Below are 16567 nucleotides of genomic sequence, written 5' to 3'. Positions count from 1 at the left end.
CTGAAAATTCGAATGTCATTATATTAGTATCGAATATTAAAGTTCGTCAATTAATGTTAGTCTGTAACTTAAAGATGAAAAAACTTTTTTTCGAATATAATAATAATAATTTTATTTACAATAATCTTGAATATATATATAATCAACAATAATAAAATGTAACTATGTAATAGAGTTTATTATATAAATCGAATATAACTGTCTGTTACGGTTTGTTGTCAACATAAGTAATGTTTCTTCTGTTATTTCTCGTTTCTTTATTAATTTACACGTCATGCTGAAGAAAAATCGCGAACGATTGTTTCTATTACGAGAATCAATTTGATTTTCAATTTTATTTGTAAAATACAGACATATTTTAAAAAATCACCATTTATTTCATATATGACGAAAGAACTCGTTTTTTTTTGTGTGTGTGTTTTTTTTTTTTTTTTTTTTTTTTTTTTTTTATTATTATTAATACGTGCAAAAACTCTTTCTTCTCGAAGAGAGAGAATATAAAAGAAAGAATTAAATAATAGAGAGGAAAGTATTAAATTAAAATAATTGATTCTCACAATCTGTCGCATTCACGATAAATTTTGACGCCAATAAGTTAATTCGATTTACAGAAACGTTCAATTTCTCTACACATATCCTGTTTGTCAATTTACCTTGGTTCTATGAGACACTTGTACATACTGCAGAGGAAAAATACCGACAACTTTTACGATCTGTCGCATTCGACTTGCAAGGTCGTTCCGCGACGTTCAAATATCACCGACCACGCTGAAAATGATCGTCGGCGCAATATTTTATCAGCGAACACACGCACGAGTTCGCCGAGTCTATAATCGACGGAGATCAGGGAGACCATCGACAGTCGAGTCGGTAGCTGCGTTTTATGTGGGTGTCGCGCAACGCACGTGGGCAGCGACCCCGTCGCACATGTCTCTCTTGCACAACGCACTATACGCTATGCGTGTATACGCGTGTATTTGCGTGTGTAGGTGTCGCGCGCATTAAAGAACGATCGTCCGCGTTAAACGCCGTGCGGTTGCATTCTAATCACTAGGCGATCGTTCGCGCGATTCAGGGTTGACAGCCGCGTCCCGCGAGCTGCCATAAATGGCCGGCGGGAGCGATCAGCGCGATGCCTCTTGCGATCGAGACAGATCCGATCGTCGCCAATAATCGACATTACCATGCGAATGCCGTCCCATCGACGTGATAAAGTTTCCGTGACGTAATGTTAGACGTTTTATTCCTTCCGATACGCGCAGAGATGTGTGATCGATCTATAATTTACAATATTTTTTCCAGAGAATTATTTAATAAAATCAGATTTAAGACTCGCGAAGAGACTGTTAATTTTAGAACGTTTGCCATGATATAATAATTATATATACGATGATTGCGTTCCGGAGTTGTGTATTCAAGGATTATTCACTGGCGCGATCAAACGATTCCGCTATGTATAATTAGATGGCATCGAGATAAATCGCGAGTTAACGGGGAAAAAAAAAACGCGAAATTTTCTGCAGCATTTCTCGGAAACAGACGTAATTAGTGGTAGAGTCCGTCTCATAATTCTAATTAAATATATTGTTACATCGTTAAATTCATATTTTGAATTAATTATTATTGTAATTGGGTAGAGCGACAAGCCAGTACTATATCATCTACTCATTTATTTTAAGCAAACATCTTCTGATGATATTTTTTAAATTCAGATTGAATATATTTCACGATTGCTAATTGCCATACCTTAATCGGCGATCCAACTGTTTCATAATTCTGATTAATTACCGGATTTAATTATTTTTAATTAAATAATAATTTTCATTGCAAAATAAAATTATGCAGTAAGTTTGTGAACGAAAAAAAAAAAAAAAAAAAATCTGAATTTGAAAAATTTCAATTTGACATTTATTCTTTTTCTTCATTATACTTTGATTAATACGACATTTTCTATTTTATTTACAATATTGATATCTAAATATAATTAAAAATAATGTAATAAAAAGACGAATTTCTTTTTCCCCTCGTGCGATAAGACGGAAAACAGAAAACATAAAAAAGAATTTTATTCAAAACTAGCTTTCTTCCTTCATGAAGCTTGACTAACTCATTCAATTTCTATTTTATATAAAAACTAAATATAAAAAGTAATTAATTTTTTTTTTATTATTCATGTATAAGAAAGAAAGAAAGAAAGAAATAATTTAAAAATAAATATGATTGAAGATCTCATTTTTTCTCCGAATCCGATTGACAATTACGATCACTTTAACGTTAATAAAATTAACGATCGTCATCGCCGCCGATGCGCCTGAATTCGCAGATCCGTCCAGCTGTGCGAGAGAGACACAAGCTCGAACAAATGCGTGAACTTCGCACGCGTTTAACGGAATAGAAGCTGTTTCTCCCGTGCTCGCGAGCGAAATCCGAAATCGTCCATCACACACGTGCGTTTTTTTTTTCGCGCGCTTCCGGCAGCGCGAGCGCTCGCGCGTGCGAGAGAGAACGACGGTGTGCCGAGTGATTTACCTGATTTATTTATCGCCTAATTCGCGATCCTGTGGCCGGTAACCGTGAGAGATTTTGCAAAAGCTCGCGTCGAAATTTTTGCTTTCCCCCTTTCTTCTCGCCTCGTCGAGATAACGGGAAAAAACTCCCGTTCGCGGCCGGTCTCCCTCGTTAGGCCTGCAATAAGAAAATTCATGCATTTTCCATCAAGAACGTCATTATAAGCGAATGATTTTACGGCTTTCCGCGCGTATAGTAGTCCGTTGCTCCCATTCTCCACGTCGTTCTTTGTTAATCGAGTAGGCCGAGACGGCGTTGCCCGTCTACCACGTCTAACTGGATCGAATAAGTTGGAATCAAGAGATATATCAACGTCAATATTCAAATAAGATTCAATTGCATTAATATGATACGCTGACCCAATTTTGTTTCTTTCTTCTATATTAGGTGGTTTCCACGAGTCCAAATCGATGGAAATGATCTAAAAATGAAAAGAAAGCGAGAGAAGGAATTCTTTTGTTCCTTTATTTATATTAGGTGCTTTCCACGAGTTCGAATCGATGGAAAAGATCTATAAAAAGAAAGTGAGAGAAGAAATTCTTTTGAAAACAATTAAAGTCAAATAAATAGATTCAAATAAATAAATTTATAAAAAGTAAGAAAAAAATAAATAAATTTATTCGTTTATTCAAAGAAGAGACGAGAGCGGATTTTTCTTCCTCGTCCTACTCCTGTATATACTTAATCGAGAGTAACTCTTAAGAGAAATATGTCATATTTAATATCGTTGTTTTCTATAATAATCAGGCTCGCAGAGGATCCCTCCCTCATACGTCGCGCTTTGATTACGTTAGCAAAGTATAATGCCGGATCGCGTCTACCCGTCAATCACCGTGTGAAACTTAGCGGATCGACTTCCTTCGCGAATCATAGCTGCTCTATTCCCAACGGACTGCGAATGATCCAATTCCGCCATAAGTGGATGAGAACTCGCGGTAGAGAAGCGTTCCTTCTCGCAATGCGGTTTGTAGCCGTGTAACAACAATCTATCTCGACCGAGCACCGCCTGTCGACGTTTAGGAAGCTGCTTCTTGGCGACGTATGACGTAATACAACGAATTAAAATAATTTGTCATATAGCATAACATAACTCCGTTATGTTTCGCTGCGCGCGAATGATGTAGTAATCGAATAGAGAGGACGGAGTCTCTTGCTGATTGAAATCTCTGATTTATCGGCTCATCAAATTTATCCCAATCGATTATCAACGAGAACGCTTCGTTTGTAAAAAAAAAATTCCATTCGCGAAACATCGAGATTAATCGACCGCGATTTATCCATTGAAAAATGTCGCGCGACTTATCTTGTTTGAAACGAATATAATATTTCACTGGACAACGTAATCATCGCTTACATAACTTTCCGTGTCTATAACGATTATAACGGTTTAATCAAAATTTCTGATCGCGTCTATATATTATTAATGCGATGCGTACTTTGCGCCGACTGCTCCACGCTTGGAAAATCACTTTTGTATACGACTTCCGTGAGTAAGAACGGCTATGATTTACAAGTCCGCGTTTTTTACTTATCTTTTAACAAAATAATTGTATTTTTCTTCTATAATCGAGGAGAAGCAGATCGTTATACGTCGATCGCGAGACAGCAATTTCGATTTTCGAGAAAATGTCGGCTGATTCTTACTAAACGTATCTGAAAGCGGTCTGACTCTATTTCAACTTTTCCAGCTGTTACATTAAATTACTTTCTCTCCAGAGCACGCCAAAGTTATTACATTGAATTTTATTGGATTTATTATCCGCTTTTATTCATTAAAATTATTCTCGTTACCAATTGAATCGAGATTTCGATATAGTGGGAAAATAGATAACTGATTATCGTACCGGTAGCTCGCATACATTAATTCTCTTTCAATTAGATATTGCGATAAACAATTCACATAAATATTAATATATACAATAATAAACAAGAAATGTTGCCTCTCTTCCTCGTATAAAATTTAATTCTAATTACCTTTGTGATATACCCAAACAATCCAAAAACGCGAATTTGCCTTGCTCCGTCCTTGTGTGTCCTCCTCCTCTTTTCTTCCAATCGGATGTTTCTCTCTTTCTCTATTTCTACGTACGTTTAGATTGTACGCGATAGCACTATTCAAGGATCGCCAACTCGCATCCAGAGATGAGAGCGCGAATTGACACGGAATAACTCGCAGAACTTTATCGACAAGAACGTTTACAGCATCGCGCTGTCATAATCGAGGAACCAAACTTTTCGCGCATCACGCGGTTGTCGGAAGTGTTGTTCGTGCGACAATCGCAGTTTCCGCAGTTTCTTTTCCAGCACCTCTGTTGCTGTCCTTCCTTGAGCACGCACTATTTTATCTTCGAGAAAAAATTTTTAAAAAATTTAAAAAGAATTTTTTTAATAATAACATAGCCGATCAGCCGATCCACCTCTTCGCTCTTTCTTTTTCTCTTTACTTTTTCAATTGCACTTTTCTAAACATTCTTGTTTTAATAGTTCTTCTCATTGCACGTTAAGAAATATACATTATTTGACGTATTACATTTTTTTTTTTTTTTATATGTTTAATAAGTTTTCGATCTCTGTGTAAAATATTGTAGATCTCTTTAAAAAGTTCTCGATTATGTCCAATATATTTTAACAAATGTCTAAAATTTAATGTTACTTTTTGCACTTATCCCGCCTCTATCTCTCTTCTCCCTGTATCCTTCGCTCTTCCTTGACTTCCTCAGCGGACTTATCTTCCGGAGCTCGCTGCGCTTCTTCGTCGCGTGCGTGTGTACCACTCGCGGAAACGACTCGTGGTCGCGACCGCACCATGTGCCCCCGGTGCCGTGAGAAGTACTGAATGGGTTCGCCAGACACGAACATAATCGCGTCTACGGCAGGCAGCTGTAGGTACACTACAGCTCTTTTCCTTTCCATGACATACCTCCGCCCAGCGGTGGGGTACCGCGCGACTCTCTCCCCCTCTTTCGCTATGTATGCACAACGTGGTCCACACCCACGCGACACCCGGTATACGTGGGCTGACGCTGGCGGAGAGAGAGATGGAGATTTCCTCATATTTATATTTCGTACAAGAAAGAAAAATAAATGTAAAGATGATAAAAAGAATTGTAAAAAGTAACGAGAGATTTGCATGTCAAAATAAAAACATTTTATATCGCGAATAAAAATAAGAAAATTTGAAGTATTAAAAGATGATAACGTAAACGGAGAAAAATAACATGCGGATAGTTTTGAGAGAACGAGAGAGAGAGAGAGAGGAATCTTTTCGTGGCTCGTCCTTTCGAGATAAGAGGAGCTTGTTGCATACACCGAGGGCCCTAATGGTTACCGATTTTGGTCAAAAGTCAAAGTACATGACCGAAACTCTTTTACGATCGTCGATCGTATCGTTTCACAATAGTACGATGTTGATCAAACTTTACGTCGGCGGTGCCTCCAGTTTTGACATTGAGTAAACGCTGTGTTGACATCGTGTCGTTCGTGACAAATGGAGACTTTGATGGTGTCTAAATAAACGTCAATATTAATCAGCAACATGGTCTCATTATGAAGTCTAATGTAATTTACATTCTGAATAGCAACTAATTGCTTGTTGCTTTTTTTATAATGAAATCTTTAAATCAGAATTAAATAAAAAATATATATATATATATATATATATATATATATATATATATATATATGTAGGTCCTAATCAAATTGTTAAACTTTTTTATTTTTATCCAAAAAATCATTTTGTATCAATATATGTACAATATTTAATTTCTACCTAGCAATTAAAAATTATCTCAAGTGTAATAATAAATATATATTACTTTATAATTAATAATAATGTAACACTTGCTCTTCCCGTGTTCTAAATACTAATTAATTATTTCTTCCTTGCCGTAACAATATATATTGCGTCACTTATCAACGATTTACTAATCGAATTATGTGACTCGAGGGTATTAAGAAAATTAATACGTCTATATATACGCATTATACGCATAATATTTTATCTATGAAAGACTAATTAAATTATCAGACGCTATTATATGAGAACAGGAGCGGTTAAGTAATTTCCAACTTGGTGTCGAGGACAACGACTCCCGTTCTTATTGGATTCATAATTTTCATCCGCTCAATGGCAATTGCCGTTGCTTCGTCTAAAAACCATCAGCGTTTCATAAGGACAAATGATCCAGCGCGTAGTTAACACCTTCCTACACGCACTCGAACGCGTTAATGAGTTTCGCGGTAATCAGTGTTCAGTGACGGATTCACTACAAGATTATACTCTGATCTTTATATTTCGCCAGATTATTCTCTTCATTTCTTTCACTGCTAAAATACTGTTAGAATAATTTTGATACTAAAATTTAAAATTATATTAAATTAAGCGATAAATTATTTTTCATATAATATAAACCTCGTACAAAATATTCGAGTAAAAGTATCGAGATGTTCCTCTTTTACCGAAGAGAGAAAAGAGATTTTTTTTTAATTTAGTTTAAATAAATACGTAATTATATAGTACACACATATTTATCAAAAATTCTGCCTTTAATTATAAGTTATCGCATAAAGATTACAAGAATCCCTAATTAAATCCTGATAAAAATCCTGACAAAATTTCTTTTTGTCAGCGTGTAACTTGCCAAATTTTCAAAGCATATAAGTAGAAGCTATCGAAAGACGCCACTGTGCGATCTTACGGTTTCTCAGAGATCAGATCTCCATAGTCATCATCATCATCATCATCATCATCGTCATCGTCGTCGTCACCATCATTGTTTCCTGCGCGACAATCGGTTATCGTCGAGGAGCATTATTGTTTCCCGGTTCACAATTATTGTTATTGTTACGATCGGCTACAGAAGCTCTCCCGTCGTGCCGAGATATAATGGCATTCTGGACAAGCCCAGAGAGATGACACAACGCGTCAAGAATGACTGCCAAGTGCGAGAGAGAGAGAGAAAGAGAGAGATTGTAGTCGTTCGACGAGAATTCTTATTTTTCTCCTGGAACGACCAGTTGTCGATCGTCGATAATAGATAACTATGCATGTCTGCAAAATGCATGTCTCGAAGCCGCGCGACAAAAAGATGCATCGTTAAATCGTCTCGCGTGCGATCGCATCGTATCCATCATCTTGTCGAGGCAAAGTTTTTTTTTTTTTTTTATTAGAACATTTTTTTTATATTAGCGACGTAGCAAAGAAATGAAAAGTTAATTTTTCACGGTTTCTTCTACTTTTAATGCGTGTCATTCTGTCAGAGCCGATGTGATTAAGCAATCCAATGGATATTAATCGCATTATTTTTAATGCGATTAATAATGCTTACTGTCAAGGATTTCTGTTAAAATTTACTCGTTATATATTTTAAGTTTTAGACGGTTAATCAAAATTCATAACTTCGTTTAAACGTGTCTTGTGGGATTAATACCTCGAATATTAAATTTATTAGGTATATATCTCGAAAAACTCGATTGTTGTTTCACATTTATATTGAATGCAAGGGGCAATTAATTTCATATGCTTTCATTTCAACGTCCTTCCTTTCAAACTTTTAAAAATATACATCTTGCATATATAATCTTGAAAAATATATAAAAATTCGATGATTAAAGAAAAGAACCTTCAAAAAAGGGGACCTCGAGATGATCTGTGAATAGAAGAGGCAATTCTCTCGTCGCTCGCACGCGTAACTATCGCGTGCTATTCAAGTTTAATTTCTCATCAATTGATACTCGCGAAGAGGACGAGTGTTTATTTTCGTAATTGATAATCAACGCGGCTAACCTTCGATGCAACGGTAATGGCGATTCACGTGAACGGACAACCGTCAACAATCCATTGCAGAGGTTCGATGCGTGCGTGCGGATTTTTTCTAATGAGGCAAAGGTCGCTTCCGGTCAAACGGAAAGCGGATATGTAAGCGCGTGCTCGCTCACATCCGTCATGGCCGCCGGCGGTTATGCTACCTGAGTGCGTATCGAATCGGCTGTGTAAGAAACTGATGCATCTCCGCTTGTCAATAATTTATATATAATTTATTAACAGTATTACTAATTAATCTGTAAATCGAACGCGATAAATAAAGTAATTTTTATATGCTTATATATCGATATAAATTATTATAATTATTTTAATTAGAAAATATCAGATTTATATAAAAATAAATATTTTATTTATGCATAAATGTAATGCGTATTGATTATTATAATTATAATAGCTAAAGAAAGAGTATGCTGCAAAATTGATCATTAAAAATTGATATTAAAGCTTTTGATAAAGATATCCGAAAAAAAAAAGTTATTCCATCTTTCAAAATTGCCTTCTTAAATGTTTAGACGACAAAATCATCTTCCTCGGCGAATCGTCGAGTTTTTATGTAGCTGTAAAAAATTATCAAATTTCGAAGGAGTATTATAATTTCATACTAAAATACACCTACGCGTAGCCCCTCATGCGAGAGAATGCTCGAAACCTCGCGCTCGCGTTCACGTACCGCTACTTGACGAGATTGTGATACTTGAGCGAAATCAGAAGGGCGTTTACGTTCTTGTAAATCAGAGACTGATGGTGGGGACATTTCTCTCTTCATTGCATTCGCGTGGGCAAAATTCGTGTGGGCGAATTTCAGCAAAGATCGCGGGATACACGCGTTTTCTTTTCTTTTCTTTTTTTATTTTCTTCATAAATCAATGCGTCTTTAGGCATTGCTGTGCGTAACCAGAAGCGTATTCAGCGTTACGCAATCCAGCCCACCTTCTTTTCATGTAAATATCCTTTTTCGTAATGCAATGCGGATCGGCATGCCCTTTGTTAAATATCGGCAGGTAGACGACAATCTCTCTGCAATCATTGTATACATCTTTTCAAATAGATCTTGTTTAGAATAAAAATCTTGCCCTTTTTAACATTATTCTAATATTCGATCGATTATTCATAATATTTTTGAAACAGTTTTGTTTTTATAATTTCGCGCGTAACTTGATTTTTTGACTCGTTGCTTTTAAATCAAGCGTTGAAAGAATAATACATTTTCTCGATTATCGAGATAAACAATGCCGGGACTATACCATCTGTCACTATTGTCAAAGTCGGCACTATATCTCCTAAATTAACCACGCTATAATTCAATGCCGGTGGATTACTTCTTAAGAAATGTTTACTCTTCAATCTATTCATGACGCCATTAAGCTGAAATCGCCGTAAACTGAAAAATATTTAAAACATCCGTCTTAAAAATTAACAACTACGAATAATTCTATTTGAACATAATGACACTTCATCTTTTATCGCAATCTAATTATTTCTTTTCAATGATTTATTACAATTCTTGTTAATATTATACTATTTTAATGAGATTCTCTCAAGAATGTTCACAAAATTTTTAAACGAAACTTTCATCTTGAAAAATCTCGTTGAAAATTAAATTTTTAAACTCGTTAATTCTACGTAGATATTAGAAAAATATATCCTTGATGCTTCTTTGAATATCAAAAAATTTGATAAAAAATAAAAGACGCATACTTTCAATGCGCATATTAGATGAAAAAGTATACCGCTTTATAAATAATTATGCATTTTATGAACTTACTAATAATTCGTGTGAAGCCGGTATAAGGATTTCCCTACGTCAGAGCCATCGCTAAATTTCTTCCGGTCTCTATATGTATGATCTTACACGTCAGATAAATGTTCAGTGCGTTCTTGAATGCCTCCGTCATGTAAAATGCCAAGTTCTTCCGCTCGCAGATCTGCGTGAGAATTATTGCCGTAAATTGACTAAAAAAAAAAAAAAAAAAAAAAAAAAAAAAAAAAAAAAACTTAATTTCATCTCTTTAAAGAAAAAAAAGACCACAGTATATTAATAATATTTTCCGTAACTATTTTGTCCAAAGATATTTATATTGATTAATAACATTAACAAGTTCCAAGTATTAAATTATAAACGCAATTAAATTTTGAGATATATTTTTATGTAAAAGAGTCTCACTTACATGGTGCTAAATAAAATTTCTGCTGCAATCGTTTATGTCGATCGACAAATCCTGAAATTTTCGAATATTGATATCCACTAATCCACCCCTGACGTATCCGTACAAAAAACATTTCAATTTATAATATTGCATCAGGTGTATATTCTGGAAGCATATATACTGATCGACATGAATTCCATTAGAAAATTACGATCAGAAACGATCAGCTGATCTCATCTTAAACGAGCGTTTATCAGAGTAAATATTACCGAGTTAACATTTTATTTGATAGGGTAATGCTTTTATATATTTTCGCTATATATAAAAAAGCAACCCTAAATCATTATTTTCTCAAACTATATTATGATATCTATTGCGTGTAATATTTGATCTAATTATCAGAATGCTCTTCCAATTTCTGCAGATTCTAGAAAACACATTAAAAATAAATTAGATAATTTGACAAATTTTTTAATTATATTACATAATATAATCGATTGATCGAGAATAGTATATAAACACATACAAGGTATAATTGAAAGTTTTGTACAAATTTTGAAAATACAAACTTTGAGTTGTATATTTATTCTTCTAACTCTTTTATCATCAACGCAAACACAATAATAGCTTTAATTCTTTAAAAAAAAAAAATAAAGTTTCCTCCTTGAAAATTTATACAAGCTTCTGTACGTATAGATTATTGCATGCAATAAAAAATACCAAGGATGTTACACATTATTACGTAACTTTGTCGCGAAAATTCGTCGCAAACTGTCTATACAGTTAATAGAAGTTAAATAAACTATAACTGTTATAAATTATATCACTCGTAATAATCCAATGGATTTAAATAGATAAAACATTAGAAAGAGATATATATGTCACATTCCAATCCGTATCTCTTATCAGAGAGGATAGTACGTCAGTTCTAGAAATATTTAAAAAATTGAAACAAAGTCCTGTACGAAAAAATTGTTTTCAACATTTTAGACTTGCATTTGCACGAAGAATCACTTCTATTTCGTTATTAATTGTAAGTCAAAAATATTCAATAAAATTTTTTCTCACAGGTCTTTGTTTTCAAGAAATCGATTTTCAAAATCTTCACTACGATTTTTAATATGTCTTTTGTGTATATGTATATGTCTATATTAATATCAGATGAATTTATATACGTATTCTGTATACATATTATATTTATATTTGTCAAGCTGATTATTTCCTGGAACAGCACGGGATTACTTTTTATATTTGATACGATTCATCTATCGACGTGTTCGAGAAGAATTGGCCGTCGTCAAATTTGCGTTGTAATGATCATGGCATCAGTAAGTGACTCGGCAACAATTATGTGAATGATGATCGTTCTTATTTTCTCAAACATATTAGACTTGCTAATTTATGAACAATAAAACATTAATACAAAAAGAAAGTAAATTTTAATATCGTAACGTATATACAATCAATTGTAATTCTCTTTAAAATTATATATCAACTTTAGATTCGCAAAAAATTACAAAATTCTCTACATAATCATCTTCCATATCGTGCAAAATAAGATTCTCTCGTGTTGCTTTTGCGAGAAATTCGAAAAATGCATCAGGTCTTCGTTGGAGATGCAATGTGTATCGTTGTAGCACACTGACAGTTCGATTTTCAATCGTGATACGATAACATATTTGATAATCACGAAACGACGCGCTCGTTTTCATCTGATTTGTAGCTTCAATAACTTTTATAATAATTTACAAAGTACATATACACATGTATATTTATGTAGAATTATATAAACGCATGAGTGTTTCACCGCGTACGAATAGATAGATCTAGAAAACGTGACTCTCTCGCATCATTCAACAGAGCTGTCGCAAATGAATGCGCATTTTTACCTGTTACTTTCCAGACGCTTCTATGTGGACTCTTACATTCTCTATTTCTGGATCGTTCCATGTACTTCCTGCGAAGATCTCAATTTTCATCGATATCTACAGCGGAAAAGATACATATACTACATATATTTTATAGTATAATTTATAATTAATTCATTTTATATATATATATATGTGTGTATGTACGACATGTGTGTGTGTGTATTTTAATAATATAATTCTTAACAAAATAAAAAAAGGATATTCAAAAACTTTAACGACAATCTAAATTTTTAGTCAAAGCATATTTTTGTTGAATAATTTTCGTTATTCTTCTTTAAATCTTACAAATCTATGTCTCTCAATTTTTGAAAGTCAACTGTTCTTATTATTAGTCACTTTGAAAAATATTATTATTCATATTTTTCAAATTATTATTTATATTTTTTATTATTACAATCATTTACAATGACAAGAATTCTTGGTAGGCAATCAAAAACGTATAAATTTGTAAAAGTTTGATCTATATAAATCTTTATCTATATATATTCTAATCAGAAATGGATTAATTCAATTTTTTACCCGAGAAAAAAGGTCAATTTGTAATATTCGTATATGTATTCTTTTTTTGTTATATAATTTCTATTTCTTTACATAGGAAAAATAATGAGAAGAATATATAGTTTGTATTTTTTTAGAAAAAAGTAGTTTGATTAAATTATAAAATATATAAAATAATCTAATACTATAAAAGAAACATTTTACATATAAATAAATATTTATATATAATTATATATAGATTTTTTTCCCGGATACATATTTATTTAAATTAAATCATAGGAAATATTTCTCTCTGCGGTTTTTTGTAATAATAATTTATTAAGAACATTTAATATTAATATTTCGATCGTGCAAGAAAGCAGCTTTTAGAAATCGTGTACATTATATTGCGTTATGATGCAACTACATACATCGTGCAAATGTTCAAAACGATACTATCACTACATCGTGAATCATCATGTACGCTATACAGTCACGTGGTCATCTGTCAAAATAGGCAATCTCATTCAAAAATGGCGCCGCGAGCATAAACTTCCTCCGTTTAAATTATCAAGAGAAAAATCGCTCTCTCGTCTTAGAATCGTCATGTATTGCGGCAAAAGTTCTCCCATCGACATTATTTCGGCTTTATCGTCAAATAAGGTCAAAGAAACGGCGAGAAATAATGATGCAAGAATCGAAAATAACGTTAAATACGCGAAGTGCCGGAAGTGACGATGTCATGACGCGTCGACATGATGAACAATAAGTGGATTATCGATCGCGTATAAAAGCCAACTGCGTCGGCATCGCTTCGACAAACGACAAGCAAGCTTCGACGGCGCCATATCGACAGCAACAAGTGTAGAGATTTCGTCATATCGCAACATTCTTTCTCTTCCCGGAAGAAATTTTTGACGTTTCGTGACGTTTGACGAGGTTCGTGAACGTAGTGAGAACGAGATACGACGATGGCCACGTTAAGCTACAAAGCGTATCTCTTGGACGAGGACAAAATATGGGAACCCACGGAAACGCGCAGATTCGGCATCGACGCTGACGTTGCGATGAATTTCGTATATCTGCGCGAAAAATTGCAAAGCATTTTCCCGGACCTGCGAGGAAAGAACTTCACCGTTACTTGGAGAGGTAACTATTTCCCTTATCTTTCTTTCGCCTTGATGGCATGCAAAAAAAAATATTTAATAATGCTAATTGCTGACCTGATGTTTATCAACGATGTGTCGCGAAGGAAAGATAAGCAATCGATTCTCCGAACTATTATCTCTACTTTTATTATCTCTATACTCTTTTAATAATATTATCTTTTATAAATATAAAGTATTAAAAGTATTTAATAGTACAATAGTACTAATAGTACTATAACTATAAATAAATTGACTAAAAAATTATGTAAAGTTTAAAATAGAGAATTTTTTTTACAATGTTTAAATAATATATCAATTTTGATTTCTCTCCTGTTTACTAAATAGATCATATATAACTTAATAGTTGCAAGAGAAAGTGCTATATAATTAATATATATTATAAATTCCACATATATTGATTTTTGCATAAAATTATTAGTTTATCTTATGCAATGTAACATTATAAAAAAATTAATTTATCGTAATACGATTAATATAAGCAGCTTTATATACTAAATAGAAATTAAAATGCTACATATGTTCTTCAATCGACTAAAATCATCTGTATAAATCACCATTTGTACTTAGATGATGAAGATGAGTCCATTACAATATCAACTAATGAAGAGCTAGAAATTGCACTGGAGGAGATGGCTAAAAATAACATCTATAAACTGTATATTACAATGCATCATAGTGAGGACCGAGATACTAGAGGGATAAACATACCAAATATAGAAAAAATATTACATCCTGGTATAATATGTGATGTGTGTGAGAAAAATATACATGGTTTCCGCTTCAAGTGCATGCAATGTTCGGATTATGATTTATGCAATGAATGCATGACGCTGGGCAATCATTACGACCACTATCTGATTCGTATGACACAGCCAATTAACTGGTCGAGTCGTGATGGTCGCCGACTTGCTCATAATATGCGGAAATTCTTGAAGAAGACGGCACAGCACAAGCACGACGAACATAGGTGCCTGCACAGGAGCACTAAGCGAGGCGGCTGTCCAATGTTCAACACGACAAGCGGTAAAGTTGACCCTTTTGATCCATCCATTATAAACTCATTGGCGGATTTTGTAATAGACATATGTACTGCTCCATCAGATGAGAATCATGAGCAGAAGCGATCCAACGAGCAGCATAGGGACCCGTCCGCTGAGGCTGCTACCGAGGCAACGGAAGACTCACAGGAGGCGAGCAGGCACAGTTTTTCGCAATTGTTGAAAATAGTCGAGGACAATCTTTCCAATATTTCACAATTCTTGGATCCACTCGGCATCAATGTCACTGTAATGACCGACAAAGATTCCACAAGGAACAAACCCACCGAGGCCAAAACTAGCACACAAAAACCCGAAAATGGTGCGTCTTCATCGGAGGATTCTACTAAGAAGTTCCCAGGTGAAGGAAAGAAATTGCATACTGAAACCGCAAGTACCACAGGTGAGAAAACTGCTCCTTCGACGAGCACAGATGTGACATCAGCACAGAAGAAGTCAACAGCAACTTGTGCCGAACAAGCGGCCGAAGCCGAGGAATGGACGATAGTGCAACCTCAGAATGAGAACCACAACATCAGCCGCACACCTTCTACTTCATCCTCGTTGAATGAGACTATAGCTAAACAGGTACACTTCGCATATATTTGAAAAAATCATAATAATATATAGAAACATGTTGTGAATTATTCAAAAATATAATCAAAAAATATAATACAGGAAACATAAAATATACAATCAATATTACTTTTAAATAAAACTACATAATTAGAGACTTAAAGAGAAATATATGATATAATTTTATATATGGTATACATACATACAGATTATATATATATAATCTGAAGAAATAGTGAAGAAAAATATGTTATATTATATATTGTGTTATATGTATCATGTGTTCAGAATACCTTATTATACAGATTACACCATCCGCGCCAGCAGCAACTGTGGCAGAACCAGAGAAAACAGAGCCACCAAAGCAGAACATCTACCCATCCTTACCTAAAGAAGTAAAAAATGAGTTCTATCATCCAAATCCCAAGATCCAACAAGCTGTAGCAGCGATGATGGCGATGGGATTCTCCAATGAGGGTGGATGGCTCACTCATTTGCTTGTTTCAAAAGATGGAGACATCGGCAAAGCGTTAGATGTATTACATCCGGTACGCCATCATTAAAAAAATCAAGGCTAAAATTTTAGTTGATGATAGTTTATGTGCAATAATGAGTGGCAAAAATAACTGTTAACATAATCGATAGCTGATGATAGTTTGTTACTAATATTATTCATTAACACACTTTATATTAAATTTATTTTATATTATTTAAGTTAATATACATGATTTTATTTTTTGGAAAATTAAATTATCTTAATGTATCATGTTTTTTTTTATTGCCAAATTTATGGTGTATTCACATATTGAGCAATTTTATTTTAAAGAATTTAAGCAAT

The 16567-nt window shown here is 33.9% G+C and overlaps 2 protein-coding genes and 1 long non-coding RNA gene across 7 annotated transcripts in view; 1 reads left to right on the top strand and 2 right to left on the bottom strand.

Moving 5' to 3' along the window:
* LOC138932237 (uncharacterized) overlaps positions 1-5433 on the bottom strand; it is a 30559-nt gene extending 25126 nt beyond the window's left edge. The window contains exons 1-3 of one of the 4 annotated variants that reach the window (XM_070293863.1): positions 4543-5433; positions 2747-2989; positions 2530-2685 (exon numbers count right to left, since the gene is read on the bottom strand). The gene's annotated coding sequence lies outside the window, so the exon portion shown is untranslated. Of the gene's footprint in view, positions 1-653; positions 1527-2529; positions 2686-2746; positions 2990-4542 lie in introns of those variants that run through there. The other 3 variants (XM_070293862.1, XM_070293865.1, XM_070293864.1) reach the window with 3 other exon arrangements.
* A 3377-nt stretch (positions 5434-8810) lies between these two features.
* Positions 8811-10894, bottom strand: LOC138932509 (uncharacterized). Its single transcript, XR_011446779.1, has 3 exons — positions 10561-10894; positions 10158-10345; positions 8811-9773 (listed from the first exon to the last, which is right to left on the bottom strand). It is a non-coding gene; the product is annotated as an uncharacterized lncRNA (long non-coding RNA).
* Positions 10895-13747: 2853 nt separating this feature from the next.
* Ref(2)p (refractory to sigma P) lies at positions 13748-16493 on the top strand. Of its 2 annotated transcripts, XM_070295233.1 has the most exons (4): positions 13750-14096; positions 14684-15139; positions 15218-15741; positions 16035-16493. In XM_070295233.1, the coding sequence occupies exons 1-4, from the start codon at positions 13919-13921 to the stop codon at positions 16290-16292; spliced, it is 1416 nt and encodes a 471-aa protein (XP_070151334.1). In that variant the 5' UTR covers positions 13750-13918; the 3' UTR covers positions 16293-16493. The 2 variants fall into 2 exon arrangements, with proteins under 2 accessions (XP_070151332.1, XP_070151334.1); XM_070295231.1 differs by having other exon boundaries at positions 13748-14096; positions 14684-15741.
* The last annotated feature ends 74 nt before the right edge of the window (positions 16494-16567 follow it).

Source organism: Polyergus mexicanus, unplaced genomic scaffold (genome assembly GCF_030449975.1).
Source record: "Polyergus mexicanus isolate NDT 795.1 unplaced genomic scaffold, iyPolMexi1.0 SCAF_4, whole genome shotgun sequence".
Lineage (NCBI taxonomy): Eukaryota > Metazoa > Arthropoda > Insecta > Hymenoptera > Formicidae > Polyergus > Polyergus mexicanus.
Note: the sequence above shows the minus strand (reverse complement) of the source record. Positions and strands in the feature narration are given on the sequence as shown.